The sequence below is a fragment of the Semicossyphus pulcher genome, unplaced genomic scaffold, assembly GCF_022749685.1.
Source record: "Semicossyphus pulcher isolate SPU_LCO1_2020_fin unplaced genomic scaffold, fSemPul1.0.p SCAF_16, whole genome shotgun sequence".
NCBI lineage: Eukaryota > Metazoa > Chordata > Actinopteri > Labriformes > Labridae > Semicossyphus > Semicossyphus pulcher.
Genome location: NW_027211670.1, coordinates 9,791,221 through 9,815,903, shown reverse-complemented (window position 1 = coordinate 9,815,903; position 24,683 = coordinate 9,791,221). Strand labels below are relative to the sequence as shown.

At 42.8% G+C, this 24,683-nt stretch overlaps 2 protein-coding genes and 1 non-coding gene across 3 annotated transcripts in view; all 3 read left to right on the top strand.

Annotated features, from left to right (window-relative positions):
* fam20cb (FAM20C golgi associated secretory pathway kinase b) overlaps window positions 1-10,120 on the top strand; it is a 61,125-nt gene extending 51,005 nt beyond the window's left edge. The window contains exons 5-11 of the mRNA XM_069664129.1: window positions 3,334-3,449; window positions 4,027-4,207; window positions 4,345-4,454; window positions 4,544-4,625; window positions 6,669-6,728; window positions 6,904-7,054; window positions 8,433-10,120. Coding sequence (XP_069520230.1) covers window positions 3,334-3,449; window positions 4,027-4,207; window positions 4,345-4,454; window positions 4,544-4,625; window positions 6,669-6,728; window positions 6,904-7,054; window positions 8,433-8,549 — 817 coding nt within the window. The 3' untranslated portion in view covers window positions 8,550-10,120. The remainder of the gene's footprint in view (window positions 1-3,333; window positions 3,450-4,026; window positions 4,208-4,344; window positions 4,455-4,543; window positions 4,626-6,668; window positions 6,729-6,903; window positions 7,055-8,432) is intronic.
* trnar-ccu (transfer RNA arginine (anticodon CCU)) lies at window positions 2,400-2,472 on the top strand. The gene has a single exon. It is a non-coding gene; the product is annotated as a tRNA-Arg (tRNA).
* A 6,093-nt stretch (window positions 10,121-16,213) lies between the features above and the next one.
* On the top strand, window positions 16,214-19,371 carry foxl3 (forkhead box L3). The gene is made up of 3 exons (XM_069665041.1): window positions 16,214-16,453; window positions 18,295-18,463; window positions 18,582-19,371. The coding sequence occupies exons 1-3, from the start codon at window positions 16,347-16,349 to the stop codon at window positions 19,047-19,049; spliced, it is 744 nt and encodes a 247-aa protein (XP_069521142.1). The 5' UTR covers window positions 16,214-16,346; the 3' UTR covers window positions 19,050-19,371.
* Window positions 19,372-24,683: the final 5,312 nt, after the last annotated feature.

Here is a 24,683-nt window from a genome sequence, read left to right as displayed (position 1 = left end):
GAGTTTTAAGCGAAGGCGTTGTATTAAAGTGCGGCTGACGTCACAGTGGCTATATGTTATCAGGGGCAGAGGGATTGTGTTGTTGTGTGAAAGCTGGTGATGATACCGAGGTCACGCACACACACACACACACTAACACACACACACGCACACACACACACACACACACACACACACACACAAAGAGGCCACAGAGGAGGGTAGAGATGTTGAATCTGCTTTCCCTTCAGGCACAATGACACAGTTCAGCAGCAATTGCATTAGCAGCAGCTTTCCTCACCAGTCTGCTACACATCTGGTCCTCAGTACACACACACACATGAAAACACGCTCACACACACTCCCTGCATATGTGCGGGTTAAGGGGGAAGAGGAGGAAACCAAAGGCATGAAAAGGCCCTGTGCCCGTTCTAAATATAAGTCAGGGAGGGTTTGCCAAAAGCAGCGCTTTATTTTTTTCCCCTTATTTTGTCTGTTCTAAATTAGAGCCTGGCTACAGCCTTACTGCTGCTGCTGCTGCTGCTGGTGCAGAGGCTTAGGCTGCACTGCCTCCCAGGGGGCCCACAGACACACACACACGGGCTCTTTTAGAAGCAGCACTGACACAGGACTGCGCACACACACACACACACACACAGAGCCACTGTCTGCTCTTATATAGGCTTTAAGCATCATTAATTATGTGGTTAGATTTAAATGGGATGTGCTCGTTGTGTTGCTGCTTTAAGAAGGCAGATATGAAGACACACAAGGAACAATATGACCTTCAAATATGAAACCACATACCTTTCATGGCAGCCCCTGGAGGCTTTACATTTTTCAGCTGGGATTCTATGAGTTTTATTCCTGCTGTTGTTCATGCACAGATCTCAGCAGGCAAGGAAATAAATGGCCACCGTGGGGATAAAGGGGTATCAAAGGCAGAAGGATGACTGACGAGGGAAGTGAACTCTCCAGAATCATTCTACTGGGGTGGCCCGACTGGGACGCTGACTTATACAGGCGTGGTATTAAGTAATGTGAGCATGCACACATTTCCGAACAGCATTTATGCACCATTCCTGCATTGCGCCTCTCCCTCTGAAAGGAACGGCCCAGCAAGAGACACTGGAGTGAAATACTACTGTTTTCACTGCAGGCCATGACTCAGAGCGGTACAGAATCCGAAACACGATGAGAATATACCGGTGGATCCGGTCTAATAAATCTTCATGTCTGCAGTCTACATTTCAAACCTGATGATTTTAAACGGGACATGACATCAGAGTGGGTTGTCATAGATTGAGGAAGTGTAGTTTAGCAAGCTCCCTGGCCTCTGCCAGATGACAAGTTTTACGAAGTCTGGCGGAGGTTTTCCAGGGCCCATTGGAGAAGCGGAAAGCGTCCTCCAAAAGCACAGAGGGAAATAGCATTTTTCTCCCCACCATAATGGCATTAGCTCCCCATAATAGGATTACAGGACTGAGGTTGAAGATCGGCAAACTAGCCATTTAAGATTAAAAAGATGTATCTCCAAAAGTCATGGTTAAAAGTACTCACAAAAGCAGCTTGAAGCCCTTTAAGTCCTTTTCAATATAAGTCATAAGTCGTAGTTTATGGGGTGGCCAATTTCAGGAGGGGCCCCTGCCACCCCATGCCAGCCCTTAGAGACACCCCTGCTCGGTCCTAGCTGCTCCCTTTAACACAACAGCATTCCCGGCCCAGCAGGCCGAACAGTCTTACTCTGTGCCTCATCCTGTGTCAGGAGGAGACATGCCTGTGTGCATCTGTCTCACTCCACCTGTCATTGAGATACTTGATGGCATCATTTGTGCGACACTCTCTCAGCTCTCTTTTTTCCTCCATCAGGTGCTCTTACCTTTCTCAATCTCTCTCTCTCTCATCCTGCATCTCTCTCTCTCTGCCCTCAGGCCTCGGCCATTAGGTGCTGTCAGGGGTATCAATTTTTAAAGAGCCCGTGCTGAGGTTGTAGCCGGGTGGTCTTGAGCACGGGGGGTACACATGCATAAAATCAGCATGTGGCACGCACACAGGGAGACAGCCACACCACCTCTCAGTGAGGACGGCTTTATTAAGAGCTTCCTCTTACTATCTAACATACACGCACAGAGACACTAATGCTCCTGTCAAATGATGCAAAGATAGAAAGTCATGATGGCCTCACAAGAAATGAAATGTTTATGAAATACAGACCTAGTTTCCCAGAATGCACTGGGGATAACATCCTGAGACATGTTGAATCAGAAAGCTGTAAAAGTTAAAAATGTGTTTAATGTGGAATGAAGGCAACATTAAAACAACGGGGAGGTTTAACAACATGTGGCAGGTAAACACTGGTGTCACAGTGCCCTCTGCTGGCAGAGATTTAAAACTACATGAGTAAGTGATGAATGATGTCTGCCCCAGTGGCCTAATGGATAAGGCACTGGCCTCCTAAGCCAGGGATTGTGGGTTCGAGTCCCATCTGGGGTGAGGCCTCTTTTCTCCCTGACACTACAAACAGGATGAGTGTGAGGATATTCATAACATGTTACTTAACAGGTGTATACAATAGAGAAACTTGTTCTGAAGGATGTGTGTGGCTATTACAAAAACAGCGCCAAGCATGTGGCACAGCTAAAAGAGTTTCATGCTACGCGGTCACTCCAAAAACTGTTAGTCAATGGTGGCTAAGGTCTGACCTTTGATTGGTAAAACAGCTTGTTTGTCTCAGGAGAGGCTCCGAAAAATAATTAAATTAAAATATGTATACAATTTTTAAAACGAGACAAACTTTACCAACGTGATTCAAAAACACACTGAAATAGTAGAACATTGATTGCATAGCTAAAATATGTCACCTTTAAATCAGCGTCTCTCTTTGCGTCATGGCCGGCCCGATCCAGATCTGAACCCCACTGAAAAACCTCCCGAATCAAGAGGAAGATGGATGCTCACTCACAAGCCATCAAACAAAACCGAGCTGCTTGAATTTCTGCGCCAAAAGTGGCCTAACAACAGCAGTGTGACAGACCGGTGGAGAGCATGCCAAGCTGCATGAAAGCTGGAAAAGAAAAAAGAATATTTTATTTTTGAAGTAGTGTTTTTTCCGGAGCTGATTTTCTGACTGGAATTATGAACGTTTGTTTGTGTTGGACATTAAATATGTGTATTCCAGGGAAAGTGACAGTCATACAGTATGTTTGTTGTGTCTTTGTGAAATGATTGAATTATGATTCACAGTGTGTGCATTTTTTGCCTCCGGACCATGCTAGTGAATTCGTCGCACATTAAACATCACTGCTTACTCTGAAGGCAGAATGTAACCCCTCTGTTCATCTCTCTGTCCTGCAGGGTCCTGGACTTCCGTCGCGTCCCTCCCGTGGCCGGCCGGCTCGTCAACATGACGAAAGAGATTCGGGACGTGACACGAGACAAAAAGCTCTGGAGGACTTTTTTCATTTCACCAGGTACGAGCTGAAAAAGTGGAGCGGTATTAGTTTTCAGAGACACAACTTGAAGGGAAAGAGTTTTACCCAACACACCGTGAGATTGATTTCGCTACATCCGCAGAATTCATAAAACAGGTGCACGTTAGCTTCTACTTTCTCTGTACCTGTTGTGTGTGCCCCAAACCTGTAACACACACGGGTTAATGACTCAGTGAAGTTTTCATGGTGCTAAAAAAGAGCAGTTTCATCCTTCATAATATAATGCAAAGCCCTGAATTTCTGGGAGATTCATTTGCATGGGATTAGCATTATCAGGGGAGTTTAGCTCGCGCCAAAGAATGACAGTTAATTAGCGATGCAACCTTTACATTTTATAGGATTCAAATTACTGACAGTCTCAGCAATTAATACACGTCACTGAACGTCTCCAGGTAGTTTAAAGCGTGTGGAAACTGGGTTTTAAATGTGTGAGGTTTGCATTTCAAAAGGACAGGAACAGAGTGGAGCTACGCTGAGACTCTTAAACACTGATGAGTGTAGTAGTTTCATCTTATAGCCACTGTTACAAACAATGTGTTCTTTCTCCTCTTCTCAGCCAACAACGTATGTTTCTACGGAGAGTGCTCGTACTACTGCTCCACCGAGCATGCTCTGTGCGGCAAACCGGACCAGATCGAAGGATCCCTGGCGGCCTTCCTTCCCGACCTGGCCCTCGCCAAACGCAAGACCTGGAGGAACCCGTGGAGGCGCTCGTACCACAAACGCAAGAAGGCAGAGTAAGAGATCGATGGTGCTCTCAGACGGCTCTGTAGCGTCTCTATCACTATAGAGTCTGTAGCTTCAGATGTCAGGGGATATTTAGCAGACACGTACATTCAAATATATTAAGTGTGAACATGTTGTGTGACGTCAGATGGGAGGTGGACCCGGACTACTGCGAGGAGGTCAAGCAGACTCCGCCCTACGACAGCGGGACACGACTGCTGGACATCATGGACATGACCATCTTTGACTTCCTCATGGGTGAGTTGAACACAGAACACTGAACAGGTGAAGTGAGTTTTATTTCACAGTTTAGTTGCTTAATCTTCTAACTTGTATTCCCGACACAGGAAACATGGACCGGCACCATTATGAGACGTTTGAAAAGTTTGGAAACGAGACTTTCATCATCCATCTGGACAACGGCCGAGGGTGAGTCAAACTTGAAGATGCTGAAACGCAGAGAACAAACTGATTGATTTGCTGCCCAACATACTGTATCTCGCGATTTATTGTGCACCAATTCAAACGCGGTGGCGGCAGAGGAATACACTTTTAAAAGGTTTAAACTTATTCGGATAGCGAGTGATACAAACTTTCTTTAAAATAATAATTACGTAACGTTAGCCATTATAGCTTGTTAGCCAGCTAGCTACCTGTTGCTAAGCGACTGGAGCGGCGTTGGTGACGCAAGGGTAACATCTGGTGACACAGACAGGAAATCCTCCGTAGACCAGACCGTCTCATTTCAGTTCGGCCTCAGCGGTCTACACAGACTATGATTTACTCATCCTTTAAGGACCATGTCCTCTGAAGGATGCAGCCCCTGAACTGACACAGCTTTAGTCTCAACACATTATAATTAAACATGTTTTCAGATGAGCCTCATTCAAATGAATTGATAAAGTTATTCTGACATTAAAGAAGAATCACTGAACATAATTATTTCCATACTTCTCTGGTGACTTATCATCTGAATGCCCTTTCACTTTCATGTCAGGCTGATGGGGAGTGGGACGCAATTGCAGATCAGGGGTGTCTCAGAGTTATCCCCGAGGGACAACCACAAAAATCACAAGCGATTGGATTGACAAGCTCCTTTCACTAAGGGCGCTTTCACACTTAAAGTCTGTTTGTTTGATCCGAATCAAAGACCAAATTGTTGCAATGTTTTGCCTTGAGTTTGGCTTGTGTTCACACTGAACAGTTTGAATACCTCTTTTGGGCGTTTCCACAAGCATTTGTGAAATTGTATGGTCAGCTCATGGGGTCTCTCCCCACATCTGTCCACTACTCATCTTGCGGCCTCGCTGCGTGAATGTCTCTGCAAGTGTCAACATCCGTTTACAACCCACACTTTCACAGTTTTTTGATTTGCTTCTTGTATTAGGTCCTGCTTTAAGTCCGTTTATGTTCTCACCTGAATCAAAACCGTGGTGGAGTCCCGTATTTGCTGGTGGACCATGGTCTGGTAGTTTGGTCCGCACCAGAGTTTGAATGCATGTTCTCACCTTTCCAAACGAACCAGACTTTTGGAGTAAAGTCCGAAAGTCCAGACCGAAGCTGTCAGGTGTGAAAGCATCCTTAATTACGCTTTGACAAGGGGAAACTAAACCACAGTTGCCGAGCAGCTGACTATAAAATAATCTCTCAGGGAGACCAAGGAGACACTTCAAAACCAAAACACAGTGGCAGCCAGGCATGTCTTAAAAGAGAAACATGAAAGGCTGGGTTTAGAAGAGACATAACCAGCACCCACAAACTGCTCTCTGTGAGAAGCCGGAACTGGTGAGCAAATCACACAGACAGGTTCATGTGGTGCTTCTGCAGACTTGCACACCCCTACGCAAGAGAAAAGAGAAAACACTTAGAGAACCTCACTACCTCTGATGGTGAGATAAAGAGTCGGCACAGAGCACTGGAACCTAAGGGCATGTAGGCTTCACACACCTGGTGTTGATCAGACACACACACACTTGACCCTGCGCTGAGCTGATTCCCTCACCAAACTCATGAGTGACAAGTGTGAGCGCCCCTCACAGTGCATGTGTTGGTGCTGTTGCAATACGAGTGAATTTAATGCGTTACATTTTATAATACATAACCTGTCTATGTCACGATAATGAGGGTATGTTTGATTGGGTTTGTAATATTGAGCACTTTAAAATTAGAACGGAGTTTGTTCTGTATAACGGCTGAGATTTAATGTGCACTTTGAAATTGATGTCAGTGGGAATAGTCTTTAAATAATCAGTTAATAAAGTATCTCAGTAAAAATGCAGAGCAGCTGATTTAAGTGCAAGTGTGTGCACATTTTCTGAAAGCATATGAAGCTACTCTGTAGAAGTTCGCAGAACAGCAGCACACTGATTAAAAACGCGTCGTATAAAAAGGGGCTGCAGACAAACTGCACGACAGCACATTTAAACAGCAGTCATTAAATCATCTTTATACTGTTTCTGTGTTTCCTCTCAGCTTTGGAAAGCACTCCCATGATGAGGTGTCCATTCTGGTGCCGCTGACTCAGTGCTGCAGGTGAGACCTTTAATCTGCTGTTTCTATGTAGATGCAAAAAGGTGGCGATGGCTTCATTTAATCGCAACAGCGTGAAGCATAGTTGCTGCATACTTGGCTCTTCACATTATCAGTGCTGCAGAGCATATGGGCAGATCTGACTCCCCCAAACCCCCCGGGTGCTCTCTTTCTGCAGGGTAAGGAAGTCGACCCACTTGCGTCTGCAGCTGCTGGCTAAGGAAGAATACAAGCTGTCCACGCTCATGGCGGAGTCCCTGGTGAGGGACCGCCTCAGTCCCATCCTCATCCAGCCACACCTGGACGCCATGGACCGTCGACTACGCCAGGTGTGCAGATTTTGTTGCCTCTGAATTGAGCCCAGCTAGCTGTTTCGTCCTGTTTACAGTCGAAGCTAAGCTAGCTGGCTGCTGGCTGTATTGCTTCATATTTAGCACACGAACATCAGAGTGGTGTTGATATTTTAATTGAACGGTTGGCAAGAAAGTTTATTACCCCAAATGTTGTCCTTCAAACATCTAGTGTGTCTTTATTTCAGGGCCCTTAAGTATTTTGAACTTACGAGCAGGACTGGCCACCCTGTAATCCTAAACTATTATTGGCTATCTGCCTAGTCGGAGGCGGGACTTCAATTTTAACCAACTTACTGGGCTGCATTGCAACCAATGACTGTATATAGATGGACTACGTGTCTCCATCTCCTCTCATTGTACAAAATTGAAGCCAAAATAGCCCCCGTGACAGGCACTGCTATCTTGTGATGGTGATGTCATTTGGAGCCAGAGTTGCGCAGTAGCAATCGGCACATGGAGCCGCTGTAGCCACTTCTGCTAACCAAAACACACATTTAACTTACTGAAAAAAACAGCAAAGATCCCGCATACCGGCGTGTTTAACAGCAGAACAGCTTCTTGTGTTGGTCTGAAGCAGACATTCACAGATATGGGATTCACAGTGATTGTTTTAGTTGAGTCTCCTCTCGCCGTTCCTCCTCTACTCTGCTAATCCAGAACTGATCGGCTGCAGGAGCCGTATTTGTCAACATAGCTGTCAATCATCCTTTTTACAGCATCAAATAAATAATTAAAAATAAACTTGTCTGAAAAATGAACACTTGGATGTAAATCAGCATGATAAGAACTAACTATAATGGCAGAAACCATGTTTGAGAAACATTTATTTGGCGTGTATTTTAATTTTATAGTTTGACTCATGTCCCATCTGTTAACATGGAGGAGGCGGGCTTTATGAGCTATACTGCAGCCAGTCAGCAGGGGGCGATAGAGAGGGTTTGGCTTCACTTTTAGGGAGCTGTCATGTCATCCATCTTTTTATACAGTCTTTTTATACTGTAGGCCGCAAGTAGCTTTTGTAACATTTCAGTGTAGCACATTTTCTTTTGTTCTTTGTAGTTTTTTTTAAATTAAAAAAACTACACAAGACTGTAACAACTGTATGATGACTAAACGTTGGTAGTTAAAGTAGATGTGATTATTGTAGACAGAAATGGTAAATAAATACCAATCAAACATATGTGTGTGCTCATACTTCAAGCCCCCCCTGCATACGTCAGTACCCCAGTTGGGCCACCCAGAAAGTCTACACACGGCCCTGCTCATTGTACCTCTGATAGTTTGAACAAAGAACAACAACTGCTTCCCATCATTCCACAATAAAACCTTTATCTTTGTGTTTCATCGTCACTAGGTGCTGAATGTGCTGTCAGAATGCGTCGAAAAGGAGGGCTACAGTTACGTCGTAGAGGACGACCTGCAGGGACCCCAGGGGACAGACCATGCCCACAGCGGCCCGCGACGGAGGTAGCTGTCTGGGGGCGCTGGCAGCCGGATGAGACTGAATCCCTCGAGATAGAAGGCTGGATTTAGCAGCTTCAGGATTCCTCTTAAAACTGACCTGGTGTCCTGAACGACATATGAGCTTCATCTGTGGTCAAATCTCAGAGGACTCTTTGAATATGTTCGCTGACTTTACAGGGAAGCTCCGCCTGCCTGAGGTGAAAATAAGCTGTGTGGGAGGAGAGACATTCTGGGTAAGAGTGGACTTTTTGAAGACGTCGGTGGCCCTGAAGCCCCGCCCCTCACATCACCCAGACTCCTTAAAACACCCAGCCCCTGACTGTAGTGTAGGATAGCGTCACCCACCGACCCACCGCAGCACCACCAAACCATGAAAGTCTTGCAAGAGACGCCTTCTCTCTGGACCCTATTGTTGAATTCAGTGAATTCTGAGGGACTTGTAAAGAACTTCCTGCCCCGCCCCCTCCCTCCTCTTCCTCTCCCCTCCCTCTTCACAAGCTGAACTATGTGTTTCTACGTATCGTTGGTATTGCAACTGTTTCGGAGGAGACGGAGGAGGTTCCTGTTGTCTTAATGATCAAAAAGATGTTTTATTGATTTGCCGAGAAATGTTTTATTGCAAAGTGTCTTTTTTTAAAATTGTTTTATTTCTGCTGAGCTGATTCATTGCTTTTAAAGATTGAGATATTTGACTGGAGTGCAGGTTTACTCCTGGATTTGTCCTTTAATTTTTGCCCATAAATGTTACTTGTACTTGGGAGAGTATTTATTAAGATTCATATTTATTTGTTTGAAAGTAATTCTAATCAGTAACATCACGTTTTCTATCAGAGAGAACCGTTTCTTTTCCTCACAGAGGTGCACTTCCTCTTTTGTCCACCAGAGGGCGAACTGAGCATGTGCAAAAGCAGCTGCCAGGGAAAGTTACACCCCTTTTTAAAGCATCAAAACTCACTTTAAAATCGGTTTATAGCTTCTGCAAGTATTCAAATATACAAGTCTACACCTGTGTTTACAACATTTATCAGCTTTTGTTTCAATGCAACGGATATGAGTCAGATTTAAGGTACCAAAAGCCAAATGTGACACTAATAGTTTTCTATTTTTGTTTCTTTGTAATATATTTGATGTCCAGATGTTGCTGTTGTGGAGAGATTATTTTTCAGGATGTAAATTTCATTCACCAAGTAGCAGCCGATAGCTGAGCTGCTGGTGTGAAACGATTCAGTCGCTGGCTGAAAGTTAATATATTCAGTAGGAAAATCTAGTGCCTGTGCAATGATAGAAATACTTGAATGTCTGGTTTCATAGCGGAAAGGGTTAACTCCTCCCGGGTGCGAGCTGTACATGAGATACGGAGGTCTACATATATGTGTGTGCTGACGCCATCTGTTCCGTTTGATTACACAGTCTGAGTTTCCATTGTCCTGTCAGGTCAGTGCGGTGTGTGTGTGGACGTGTGTGTGGATCCATGGAGGACCTTTAGAGGGCGTGTGCTTCTTTTCTTTCTTCAAACTCATGGTTTCTGTGGATCTTTTTCACTTCTTTGCATCATGGTAAAAGTGCAATAAAACAAAATAAGCAGAATGTTGTAGTGGGTCTATGTTTTCTTTATGGGTGACTGTGAGTGTGTATTCTTCAAATATGGGGTTTTTGATATTATTTAAATATCTAAAACACCATATTTATGTTTATATTTATAATATATAAAAAATTCCCTTTAATGGGAAAAAATGGAAGAAGCTTCAGGAAGAGCAACAGAGGATCACAAACTGACCTTTAATTCTGTAAGCAAGTTACACACTAAAGCAAAATATATAATTTATACAACAGTTACTTCTGACCAAGTCCTCTGATTGGACAAGAGGCATTCCATGAGTGCTGATATAGAGTACAACATCACTGGGACTTTTCACTTTGTGTATCAATCCGCCTCAGCCAGGTGTTCTGAATACTGCTAATTAACATCACAGCAGACCGTGTATGTCTACATTAATCAAGCTGGTACCTCTGAATCACACAACAGACTCTTATTGTACTGGTTGATGATGAATTAAAACATACAGATGAATGTTCATGATAAAAACAGCTGATCTGTGGTGACCTGTAGATGCAGAGTGCAGGAGAATATTTGGGTTGCTTGGTAACAAGAGTCCAGTTTCAGTTAAGTTGTGGAACTAGCGGAGTTTGTGGAGCAAAACTTTTTACTTTTTAACTGTTGTATAACAGCAATATCACACTTAATGCTGTGCTGTTATACTGAATATTAGTACAGCTGTGATAATCTGCGACCGAATAACAGCCATACTAAATGCAAATAATAATCCTAACATATATAGAAGCTTTATGTATCTATGTATGGCCGCACAGGGACTTAGGAGACATAATTCAGACAGTGACAAACACACATCCAGAGCAATTTATTACTGTATTTTAATTTGATAAAACAAAATCACTGAAGCATGTTGATCATACTTATCATACCACTAATACAGGCATATATTTAAGCAATTTCACACTCGAGGTGACTGCTGTGATTATCAGCTGTTCTGATATTCAGGATTACATCACAACCTCGAGTGATATTGCTTTTATACAACAGTTAAACAAGCAGCAAATAGAAGTAAAAAGTAACAGTAAACAACAGATTATGTTTTGCTCCACCAACTCAACTAGTTCCACAACTTAACTGAAACTGGACTTTTGTTGCCAAGCAACCCAAACGTTCTCCTGCGCTCTGCGTCTACAGTTCACCACAGATGTTTTTTATCATGTACATTCATCTGTTTGTTTTAATTCATCATCAACCAGTGAAATAAGAGTCTGCTGTGTGATTCAGAGGTACCAGCTTGATCAATGTAGACACACATGGTCTGCTGTAATGGTAATTAACAGTATTCAGAACAGTTGGCTGAGGCGCAGTGATGTTATGCTTTATATCAGCACTCATGGAAGGCCTCTTGTCCCATCACATTACTTGGTCGGAACTTACTGTTGTATAATTGACATTAAACCCCAATAAACAAATATATATATAACACAATGTAAACCCCAGATATTTAATAATATGAGGCAGGGTGTGTTTTAGCCTAAAGACTTCAAAGAAGGTAGAAACAACTAAACCAGCCAATATGAGAACTTCCCAAAATGTTGAGTCAGTCCAGTTTGACATTTGGTGTCGGCAGCAGCTGAGGTTGGAACTCACGGACATTTCCATCCAACCATTATCTATCCTAGAGAGTCAGAGTAGTTGGTGTCAGTATAAATTGAACACCAGGTTCACACAGGCCTGCGCTGTCGCTCTGATCTGCAGCAGCAGTGTGTGGATGCAGTGAGGACAGCTGCACAGAACTCTGCAGAGGAAAACGGCCCTCAGCCCGTCTCTGTGCACGAGCATGTTTACAGCCCCGCTGCACTGTTGTGTTTTCATAACCTTTCCTCACAGAACAGCCCCCGGAAACGCTCCTTGGTTGGTTTACATAAATGCACACACACACACACACACACACACACATGCAGGCAGACGGAGCTCTGCACGGAGGAAGTCTGAGACAACCATCAGAGGGACGGAGAGTGACCAGAGGAGCAGCGAGGTTGTAATCGCTGCGGCGGCCGCAGACAGGACGCCGGAGGAAGCCTCGTCATGGGAGTGAAGCAGGAGGTGTTATCTGATCTCAGCTCAAACCAGCCTGATACACTGACCTCCTCCTCTCCTCCTCCTCTGTGTGCAGCTTTGTATGAACCAATCTGTTACTGGTCTGGAGCGCATAGGCCCAGACAACTCCAAAAAGTTAACACTATTGGTTTAATGTAGAATTAAGGAAGTATTCAGATCTTTTAACTAAAGTAGAAGTAGAATTATAAGACATATAAGTCCTGCATTTATAATAGGCCTTAAAAACTGAGCTAAACCCGGCCGCTCCACCCGGTGATATTTACTTGTTTACCCCTGCACCACTGGTCATAACGACATCTGCAAAAAAACACTAAACGTCAGCAAAACCTTCAATTATTTTCATAAAATTTTGACGCAGAGTCAAGTACAGAGCTGTACTACATTAAATGAGTTCTACATGCAGAGGCATGTTGGTTTAGCTTAGCTGATAGCATTTGATCAGGCAGAGAAAGCATACCTTACATACGGAGGCCCGGAAGTGCAAAAAGCAAAATCTGTTTATTTAAAAAAAAAAAAAAAAAAAAAACATATTAGAAAACAACCCAACAAAACAGAAACATAATGACGTGCTGAATTTAAGACATTTTATATAATAATAATAATAACTGACAGACAACGTAAAAACAGGAAGTGAATAATAATTAGAATAATTAGTAACAGCCAGGCCGCACAGAGAGTAGTCTAGACAAATTCAACAAAAGGCAAAAACACAATGCTCAGGAAAAAGGTCAACAAGAATAAATGCAAATAAAAACGATAAAAGCCATAAGACAGGTAGACCGAGGAAAGGCACTAAAAGCAATAAAGCAAAACAAAAAGATAAATAAAAGAATAAAAGCAATAAAAGATGATAGAAAAGATTATTAGAAGACGACATCACATCTGAGGAAATAAAAAAGATAAAAGGTTTGGAACAGAAAGAAGAATAAAAGATAAATAAGTAAATAAATAAAACTTCAAGAACAGATTAAAAGCTTTTAAAATGCATTTAAAAGGTGACAACACATAAAAGCAAGTCTGTAAAAGTGAGTTTTAAGAAGTGATTTACAGGTTTTAAATATCAAATGAACAAACTGAAAAAACAAAGTAGGAAACTTAAAAGATCCTGTCTTTTATATCATTTGGATTGTTTAAATGTATTCAAAAAAAGAGGGAAAGATATTCAGTGTGGTTTCCCCCCTCATTGGATTTGAATTGTGGAAAGTAAAATCCTCCTCAGGTTATTTAAAACAAAAGAAAAAACAGTGAGCGCATGACCTCAGCTCCCACTCACTGCATTATTTTACCTGTAAATCAAAACACAAACCTAAAGGGCAAAGAGAAGAAGAAGGAGACAAAAACATGTAAGATACATCAGAGATCTGTGATGTCAGAAGATGAAGCCACCTCGATACTGCACCTTGACCTTTGACCTTTGAGCTGCTTCATTAGCTTCATCAGAAATAAAGACATAATGTCTCTATAGGGCTCTGCTTTGGTAGCGGGGCCACACACAGAGGCCCCGCAGACCTCGGGCTGTTTTCTGTCCCCTGTCGCCCCCCAGGAGACCTCCAATTGCCCCGTTAAGATCCCTTCAAAACACACATCCCCCTGTTTTACAGACACGGAAACAATTTATGGCCATTATAGAGCATTATAGATAGCATCTGCAAAACTTCCCGTTGTTGACTAAACGTCTGCCAGAGTGGACACACACACACACGCACACACACACACACCCCAAAGAGGGAGAAAAAGAAAACAAAGATGTAAAGGATGTTGTTTGTTGGTTTGGGGTAGCTGTTTTGAGTACAGTTGCAGAGATTAGGCTATAAAAAGAAACAAAAATAAAACATGAAGGCGGCCTGCAAGCTAAGCGGACCACCCAGAATCCTTCAGGGGGATGGGAGAGAGGAGCGTTTTGTCCACCAGCTGAGGGTTCAAACGACCTGCAGGGTGCCACTGACCAGGAAGGCAAAGGGAACTCCTCAGATTGTCCACGTCTAAGTGTGTAGCACTAAAGCCTACGTGAAAACAGTGTAAATCCTTTTGTGGCTCCAGAGGGGGCAATGTTAAGCCTGATAAATCGCCTCAAGTGATGTCACTTAAGTCAGCCTCGTTGGGGAAGACAAACCTGAAAAGAATCGGGTGCTGTGGAGCGGGACAGAAGTGAGCGAACAGAGCTATAGCAACTTGATGCTACGTTAGCCGCTACTAGCATGATACACCCAAATCTCAGGTTAAATTATTGCTGGTTGCACTTAATTCTGGGTAATGTAGGCTGCAAGCTGCTTTTGACATGGCGAGGAATAAGCGGTGTAGATGATGGATAGATATCTAAAAGATGGCTTTGTATTTTCATGTACCAAACCCCATCTAAAATGCCCTTAAATATCTCAATCTATCTAATATAAGTGTTTTCATTCATTCAGCAGCTTCTCCGAGCCACCTCTATTGTATGTGTCTGTCTGAGGAAGCAGTTAGTGCTGAATTGGGCAGAAAATTCAGACAAAATGTTATTTTAGTAAAGTATGAGAGGAACAAATACAATTCAGCAACATGTCTGTACCATCATTTAAATGGCAGTGCATTGGCTCTGTTTTCCCCGACATTTTTCCGTCTTGCAACTGGCTCGTTCAGTGATGGGATGACAGCTTGTTAATAAAGTTTAAACAACAACAACAGTTGGACGGTGGGTCTGGGTTCATCATGTGCCATGTGGGTCAGAGTGGGAACAGAATGAGGACCAAACTCAATCTCTCTCTCTCTTTTCCTTTGCTGTCTCAGACCTTTAGAGCTCCACCTATGTTCCTTTTTCCCACCTTAATTATCTTTTTAAAGATTGTTTTGGCTTTTTGCTTTCATTAGAAAGGACAGTGAAAAGGGACAGGAAATATGGGAGGAAGAGAGGGGCAACAACATGCACCAAAGGAGACCACGAGCGATGCATCGAGGTAGCCTCTGTACCTGGGTCGCCTGCTCTACCAATCGAGCTAAATCGCCGCCCCTTAATTATGTTTTTCATTTGTATTTTTATTCAGCTCCTCCAGAAACTACTGTTTCGGTTTTGATTTCTTACTTGTGAGTATTTCCTGCTTGACCTTTGACCTTTCATAGACTGATCCACTTAGGGGCAGAGGAAGGTAAAGATGGTCCGTACCGCTGCACCTGCCTTACAGAAGCCTACACTGTGTGCGTTTCTCTGTGTATCGAACATTTTGATACTTTGACAGTATTTCTTAGCGTCTGGACCTGGACATGGAACAGCCTTTCTTTGTCAGTGACCTTTCAACAGCTGAAAAGCAAATGCAAAATTGGCTACTAAAGAATTTGTCTGATTTGGACTCAGATCTGTGAACTGACCAAAGAAAGGCTCCATTCATGCTCCACAAAGGCCGACAGCCCAGGGTTGTTTAATGCTTAAAAAAGGAACAAAGTATAACCGCTACTGTAGCGCAGCTGAGGGCTGTTTTTGGGGACTGAAGCCCTCTGGTGCTGGGCTGAAGCATTTCCTGTTTCTTTTTTAATCCGCGCTTTAGAAGGGAAAACATCTTTTTACAACAGTACATTTAGTTGTCAGTGTGTCTGTAGCTTTTAAGTTAAAGTTTATATTAAAAAATAGGACGAAAAAAGCCGGAAAAATCAGGCCTTGATAGGAAATCACACTGCCACCTACCTTGTTAAGGTGTTTATAGATATTAAATATGTTCAAGTACAGTGTTGTCAGCACTATGGGAAGGTTATTTTTGTACAGGCCCAGCTTGGATATACAAATAAAAGTGTGTCTTTGACAAAATAAATTTGTATCAAGTGGACAAATAAGCAAAACATGTAGAGTTATGAATGTGAAAGAGCTCCTGTGAGATCAAAAATGTGTCATGAGAACAGCAGCCGTCCCAGCTGGGACGAGGAGGAGGAGGAGGAGGGGGTGGACATGGGTGGAGGATGTGTGAGGGGGGTCTGAGGCAGCCGTCACAGCAGAGCTCAGAGTGTCAGCCGGCCGAGCCGAGCGGAGGATGGTGGAGGCAGAGCAGAGCAGCAGCACCGGGTGTTAGGGTGTCAGGGCGTCAGGGTGCTGCCGGGAGGCCGAGGCCGGGAGAGTCAAACAGTTAGTGCCACACACACACACTGACTCCTCGAGGGGCAGACATGTTTGATAACTCCCACTACCCCTTCAACTGCTTCAACTACGATGGAGACGGATACCCTTCGTCCAGCACGGACGAGGAGAAGAAGATGTGCAGACCCGCTTACAGGTACGAACTGTTTTTTGTTTTAAGCCACTTTAAAAGACTGTTGACTGTTTATGGCTGCTGCATTTTGTAGGTTTCAGAAGTGATGTAAAGAAATGATTCCTCTTGCAGATTTAATGTCCTCATTTAAAAAGTGCTTTTAAAAAGTCAAATTACCTTTACTATCTTCTTTTCCCCCAGATGACTTGAGCTGTTTTTCCCCATCAATTTTGCCAGATAGGGCAAAAAAACAACATTTTTTTAAACTACTATAATTGCTTTATTCATAACCTATCCAAAATTAATCTTGCTATAGGAGAGGTAGTTACACATAGTGTTGTTAAATGTTATATTCAGACAGGTATTTTGTCCATCGGTGCTGCGTTAAAATTATTTTCTGTTCAATTCTAATTCTAAAAATGCTTAATCAGGATTATTTTATATATTTTTGTCACAGTTATAAAGTAAAATGATGTGACATGAAAACAGGTCATTCTATCAAAAAAACAAAGGAACATGTTTGTACATTGGCACACCTGGTCTACAAAGTTAGACGACGTTTTCTACATGGATTGTGATTGCTTGTTGTCTCCTGTCCAACAGCAAACAAACCAAACCATGCACGATTTTTTCGGGCCGTACGGAAACATTTAAATTCTGTTCCATTATTTCTTTAGTATTTATACAGCAGCATCTCTTTAAAGTAAAAGCTAATATTCCTTCCATCCTCACGCTCACTGAGTCTTAAAGTTTGGTCTTTAACTGCCAAAAGCAAACAGAAAGTATATCAGCCTAACGTTTGGTAATGTGCTCACAATGTCGAGCTGTATTTGTAGCACATTTCATACACAGGGCGACACAATGTGCTCCTCATGGAGTGACAAAGCGATCGCAACACAGAAGTGAAAATCCAAAGTCAGACAAAATTCAGATCAGAAAAAAAATAGACTGAAATAAATAAAAAGTCATATATCAAATTCACAACACACACACACACACACACACACACTACAACTTTTAACCACAAACTGATGAAGAGGTCTTCGGTCCTCGGGCAGGGCGATCCATGTATACTGAAAGCAGCCTCCTCTGCTTTGGAGTTTGAACGTGGACCTGCGAGCTCTTGCTGAGTTGTAGCTGATTAGCAGCGTAGTCTGAGGTGCAAAGCCATTTAAAGCTCTGAACACAAGTAGGATCATTTTATTCTTTATTTTATTTGATCTAAGAACAGGTGGGATGTGTTCAGTCTTTTTAGTTCTGGTGAGAATTAGACGCCGGACAGCTGATGTTGGGAGGCAGGTGAATAGACCATTGCAGTAGTCTGGTCTACTTTTCATTACGGTCATATTCATTCCTCAGCGTCTGATTTTGATGATTTTTTCGATGGTAAAATGCTGATCTGATTTGATCGATATAGCTTTTGAATTTTAGATTAAAATGTGCTCATTAAGAAAAACTTAAAGACAACAGATTTTTATTTTCTCTCTTTGTGTGATTATTTTTAGTTGGGGTTTTTTTGCAGCCCGATGACTCCTATAATACAAATCAGTCAGTTAGAATTGTGTCACTAGTGTGATAACGTCTATGTAAGACATCAAACTATACTTGTACGTCTCTATCTTTGTCTGTGTGTCTTTATATATTTGGTTATAGACACCCATCAGAAATCAAATGTGTATTTGCTGTTATAAAAATGCATTATGGTTATTTTTACATTAAATTACATTCATTATATTATTTAGTCTAATCTGATGCTGCAAAGGAAACGGCTCCTGCTTCATTCATCGTCCGTACGTTTAGTCGTTATAACACTTTTATTGTGAAATGTCTTGTGTGTGTGTGTGTGTGTGTGTGTGTGTGTGTAGCTACATAGCTCTGATAGCCATGGCGATCCAGCAGAGCCCGGAGCAGCGGGTCACTCTGTCGGGGATCTACGAGTTCATCATGAAGAGGTTTCCTTATTACCGCTCCAACCAGAGAGCCTGGCAGAACTCCATCCGACACAACCTGTCGCTCAACAGCTGCTTCATCAAGGTGCACCAACGCTGTCCTGCAAATATAACAAGAGAGTTTTTTCTCCTCTTAGTGGAAGATTAGGGGAACCTCATATTTTCTTAGCTGTAATTCATCATCATGTGTTTTGTCCCCTCAGGTTCCTCGGACAGAAGGCAACGAGAAAGGAAAAGGAAACTTCTGGACTTTTGCCACCGGCTGTGAATCGATGCTCGACCTCTTTGAAAACGGAAACTTCCGGCGTCGGCGGCGCAGACGGAACATGAAAATCGGTTTCCGTGACTCGGGAGAAACACACTTCCACCCTTTAGAAAGCCCGACCAATCAGCGCGTACCCGCGGCTCGAGGCCCTGAACCCGACTCCGCCCTCTGCCCTTTGACCCCCGACAGGCCGAGGCCCCAGCAGGACCACCTCCTCCAGAACGCCACCCAGCCGGGGAAACCCGAGTCGGAGATCAAGTTCAGTATTGACTACATCCTGTCCACCCCGGATCCGCCGCTGACGGGGTTCAGATCGTCCAGCGGCCCCGTTCACATGACGACCACGGGGCCGCCTGTTCACGTGCTCGAGCCGCAGCACCTCAACCTGCACTTCTGGACTCTGTGAGAGGAGAGGACGGAGAAAGACTTCTGTATCGTCTAAACCTGAGAGACAGAGAGGAAAGTCACATGAGGGATTTACTGACTTGAAAGTGTAAATGAAGAACAAATTACAGAGGTACAGTATCATGTGATTTTACAAGTAAGCATCAAGCTGTTTAAGATTCACTCAAAAGATAAAATGTGATAATACAGATAAACACAGTAAAGTAGTCATATTGTTATTAAACTGTTTGTGCAGTGTCCCGTGGTTTACAGTATTCTCTCGATGTATTTACACAGGAACAAAAGTGTGATGTGTTTAAAAACGTCAGATAATGTCAAACAAACTCTCGGATTTATTAAATTATCTTTCCTTGAAGAGAATTTAATCAAAACGGTGTCATAATGTCGCCTCTCATTTAACACTGCAGCCTGTTAAGCCTTAGTATCCATTCATTATCTATACCGCTTATCCTGCTCAGGGTCACGGGTGGCTGGAGCCTATCCCAGCTGTCATTGGGCGAGTCAGTCACAGGGCTGACACAAACATTCACACTCACACTCAGTTTTAGAATCACCAATAGACCTAACGAGCATGTCTTTGGACTGCAGGAGAAACCCGGGGTACCCGGAGGGAACCAGCGTAAACACAGGGAGAGCAAACTCCGCACAGAAAGGCCTACTTTGTCCAAACCAGGATTTGAAGCAGGAACTTAATGCTTCATGTCATTTCTCAGGTTTCATCCTTTTTAATGGCAGATTTGGTCATTTTGCTAACCTGACTTTTTAAGATCTCTAGCAGACAACGTTAACTATTCTGAAAAGCAAAAAGCAGCTGATGCTTTGTTCTGGCTGGACGTCCTTCTGTCCTAATAATTACACATCTTTCTCACTAAAGATTACACTGAATACAGCTAATTTAACCTGCATGCCTCCGCTCCTTCCTCTTTGTTTCACCAACATGTTTTGTGCACGCTGTGCAGTGTGTCCATCCATGTAAGGTTTCTTTACAGGACCGCACACACAGCACACGAACCATCAAAGCAGTTTTAACGTTAATATACTAAAACATTACGTGTTTTTGAAGGAAATGGTACAAATATCACTCAGAATGTGAGTTTGCAAAGAGAAACATGTCCAAAATTAACTACTCTGCAGGTTTTATGCAGGAAAAGTTGCAGTCAGTATGTGTTCTTAAAAACACTCGCTGAGCGTGCTGTTAATGTACTTAAGTTTCCCACAATGCATTACACAAAGGAAGCGGTGGAGCAGTGAAGTTAAACACTTACTGAAGATTGTGGTGATACCTTTCAAGGAAACAAAAGTTTGTTTCACTTGTAATTTGAGTTCTGCCAAATCCTGCCATCCTGTGCTTTCATTGGTTGGTACTGCGGTGCTGTGATTGGCTGTTACTCGACGCCCAAGAGGTTTTGTGCCTAAACTTTACCAAACTGTGTCGGTTTCATGACATACGTGTTTGGTTTGGCACAGGACACAACAACAGCACTCTTACCGGTACAAGTCTGTAATCGACCTGTTTGCTCTCTTAACCAATCACAGCTCAGAAGGGCGGGACTCAGCGTTGCAACTATTCTCCTGAACACCAACAATGATTAGTGTATCGTAAATAATGTATGCATAATGAAGAACTTTTTTTTTTATTGTTGGTTTTCCAGAATCTTTAATCGCTCACACTTCTCCCAACTGAGTAACTCCTCCACTTCCTTTGTGCATCAAAACTCTGCATGTTCTTCTGACAGCACCTTTATCACACTGTACCCTGTTACTGCTCAGCTTTATCCAAAGGAACAGAGCCACCGTTAATGTTATTAATGTACCACCTTTGCTTCTGCTACTCTGACAAATCTGTAGAAAGGCCTGTTTTGACTGATCTCCGTCGTTTCTCTTCACATTTAGCTAATTTCATTATTGACCTTTTGAAATCCTGATTGACTGACACTTAAATTCTAATCCCGTCAATCCTTATTACAACATTTTGTATTCACACAGTTAAAACGAGGCCGAGATCTCGCTAACATTTCCTGCCTGTACGAGGGAGATCAATCATGGCGTGTAGCTGCACCGTTGAAGGGACATTTTTCAATTTAACCTTTATATTATGTCTTGACTACATCAGAGGAGGGTTTCAACACACTTAACATGAGTGGCATTTAATATAGCATAACACTTGCAAGGTGAGGCAGAGATGTGACCCTATTTAAATACAGGAGGCCCCTGCCTGAGCCTGAACGGCAACCCCTCCCCCCACAAACACAAACCCTGTGTAACGCAGTTATAATTAAACACACCTTATGCCTCCTTTGCAAATGCCCCTCATCGATTGTGTGCGTTTTTAACATTCATATGTGAACTGCCCCCCAGCTAACGTCTGCGGCGGCACGAGCGTTTATGGATCAGCAAGTTTCCATTAACAAAGTTGTTGATGTTGAATAGCGGGGGCCGCCGCGATGCCGCGGATATATTTGGGTAAATTAACTTAGCATAAAGTGCTCCGAGGCTACGCGGCTCTTCTGAGGCAGCTAAAGAGGAAAGCAAAGGCAGCAGTCAGGCCCGAAAAGTCAACGCGCAGATTATGTTGTGAGTGAATGAAGGTGTAGCTACCGGCGCGGTGTCCCGATGAATGGCCTCTATTAAACAACTCCCAAATCCATCCTCTTTCCTTCTTAATCCTCCGAACAGTTGTTTGTTATCACGCACACGCTAATACTTCTCATTTATACGAGTGTGGAGACGCATTTTCTTTCAGACTACATTAAATTAGCAGCTCAGGGGCAGAGAACAGCAGCACTGCAGGTGGAGGGAAATTGGGAAAGCATTGATCTGCAACGTTAATATAAAATAAATCATAAACATAAATAGGTCGTTTAGAGTCAAGCGCTTGTTCAGGCTGTAGTGGGGCTTACTGGGGTGATGATAAATATGAGAGGAAAGGTGTTTTTCTTGTGTTCTTATCTGTTAATTTGAGCTACATTAGAAACACACTAAGCTGATGAACATCAGCGTAACACCCCAGGGACTTTGACATACACACGTCTCTGCCCTTTGACATTTGAGAGCTACTGGAATATGCTTTTATTTTGAAATGGCTTCAAGTGTGCGTCAGTAATGAGAAAATCAACACAGCATGTCAATCAATGGCAGCAAGGAGACGTGTTTACACTTGGACTGTCCCTGCCAGGGGTACTGCAGAAGTGACTGACTGGAGGGAAAAATGGAAAATAGGCAATTTAATAAAGAAAAGGGGGGCTGACATTCAAATGAAACAAATCTGCCAGACGTGTGTTTAAATGTGTCATTTTTCATATTATAAACACTTCACCTGTGGTAGACTTTCAGACATTCAGTCCGTCTTACACTGGAGGGTCATGATTTGACCCGGTGTTTGATATCCAACACAACAGACTCAAGTATTTTCATACTGAATTTACCGCCTGCCGAAAACGTCCTAATTCAAGGTTTAACACTTAAATGTGGCAATGATGGACGAACTCTGGTGGAAAACAGTAAATACTGTTACAAAAAGTCCGGCAGTCAAAACTGCACAAAAACTGAAGAGGTATTAGCATCCAGGAGCGCTTGGACTCAAACCACTGAGGAGAAAACAGGGACAACCTCAAACTTTATCTGTCCAGGAAGCACCCAGAAAAGTAAATGAAATGCTGACGTTACTTCAATCAAATTTTATTTGTAAAGCACCAAATCATAACCAAAGTTATCTCAAGACCACTTGGACTGTTAATAACATGTACCAAGATGTTTGGTAAGGTCGCGGGGTATTTTTGATCACTTCACTGTTTTGCATTTTTGTGCGTCTCCTTGAGGACTTGGACTTGGATTCAGGTAATGGGGACTCGACTCTGACTCGGCCTTAGGTAATGGGGACTCGACTCTGACTCTGCCTTAGGTAATGGGGACAAGACTTGGACTCTGGCTCAGATATTGGGGACTTGACTCGGACTCAAGTAATAGGGACTCGACCTGGATTGGCCTTAGGTAAAGGGGACTTGGACTCGGCCTCAGGTGATGGAGGACTTGACTCGGCTTCAGGTAAAGGGGACTCAACCCGGACTCTGCCTTTGGTAAAGGGGACTTGGACTCGGCCTCAGGTAATGGAGGACTCGACCTGGACTCGGCCTCAGGTAATGGAAGACTCGACCCGAACTGGGTATCAGGTAAACAGGACTCGACTTTGACTTAGCCTTCGGTAATGGGGACTAGGACTCAAGCTCAGGTAATTGGGACCTGACTTGGACTCTGATTCAAGTATTAGGGACTCGACTCGGACTTGACTCATATTTTCCTTGGGTGACTCGACTACAACACTATCATCAAGATATACTCAGAGTACCCAAAGTGAAAGTGCTCTTAGTGCAGTATGATGCATTTCAAAGTAATGTATTATTCTATCGTAAGTATTGATGCTTTAATGGGTCCATAAGTTTATTGCAGCTGGTAAAAGAAGGTTTTTAGCTACTACAATCTGGTAGGTAGCTTGTGAATATATACCTGGGAATGAAAAAAAATAACAGTTATAGTTATATTTTATATTTAGTTTATTTTGTGTTATTTGTCTGTTTTTGCAAAGTAACTAAAGCTGTCAAATTAATGAAACTGATACCTAATACCTAAACTGGTACCTAATGGTACCTCAAAACTGCACTCAAGTACAATACCTGAGTTGATATACCCGATAACTTTCCCTCACTGGAAAAAAATAGCAATACAAGGCAAAACATAACAGACTACAAAAGTGTAAAATACAAAAAAAAAAAAAAAAGTCACATAATCCTGACTATCCCTACTACAGGAAATATTTAAAAGATTAAAATCAAACTGACAGTTTTACTGCTTCAGATTACTTTTATTTATTTATTTTTTACTTTTTTAAAATATAAAATGTATCTCTTTGTCTGTATCTTTCAATCTTTATTTAAATCCAAAAAAACAGGGGTGCCCTTGTGGCCTTTAGCGGTGCGGGCTCATTTCCTGTCATCATATCCACCCACATTATACAGACATAAATTATCTACATTCTATATAAAGTGATCAAAGATATATATATATATAAGCTAACAACGTGTGAAATAGAGTTGTTTTATGACCAAGTTCTGTGTTGCAGAGCAGATCCATTGCACTGTGTGAGCATGACATGCAATGCAACTACAATGCACCGCAGCTCTGGCCTGCAATCCATCCAGACGTATCATCCAGGGGTGCAGATTCTTGTTCTTTTCATACTGTTTTACAGAGGGCACATCTCTTTAACCATCTTTACTGACAGTTCAGGTTGTCTCTTATCACGTATTATCAAGTCATTTCTCCACTGAATTTGACCTCTGACACGTGTGTGATCAGGCTCCGTAATCCAACCAGCAGAGTGTGCTAACTGACTGCTTGTGTCGTCTTGGGGGAGAAAAAGTAGTTCCTCTGTTTTCTGCTCCTCAGTGAACCAGATCTGGAGAATCCAACATCACCACACACAGACACAGCCCTCTGTAACACACATTTTTATATTAGAAACAGAAAATATAAGCAATGTGTATAATTTTTGTGTGTATTAATGAACATGCACAGCCATTTGGTCCCATTCATGTACAGTATATTGCATTACACCAACAAGCAGCACATGGCATGATTT

What these genes read in the sequence shown, in the direction of transcription:
- foxl3 (XM_069665041.1), top strand. Translation starts at nt 16,347, where the DNA reads ATGTTTGATAACTCCCACTACCCCTTCAACTGCTTCAACTACGATGGA. An exon ending in ATGTGCAGACCCGCTTACAG is followed by an intron (nt 16,454 to 18,294) that starts GTACGAACTGTT and finishes GTGTGTGTGTAG; the next exon opens with CTACATAGCTCTGATAGCCA. An exon ending in TCAACAGCTGCTTCATCAAG is followed by an intron (nt 18,464 to 18,581) that starts GTGCACCAACGC and finishes TTGTCCCCTCAG; the next exon opens with GTTCCTCGGACAGAAGGCAA.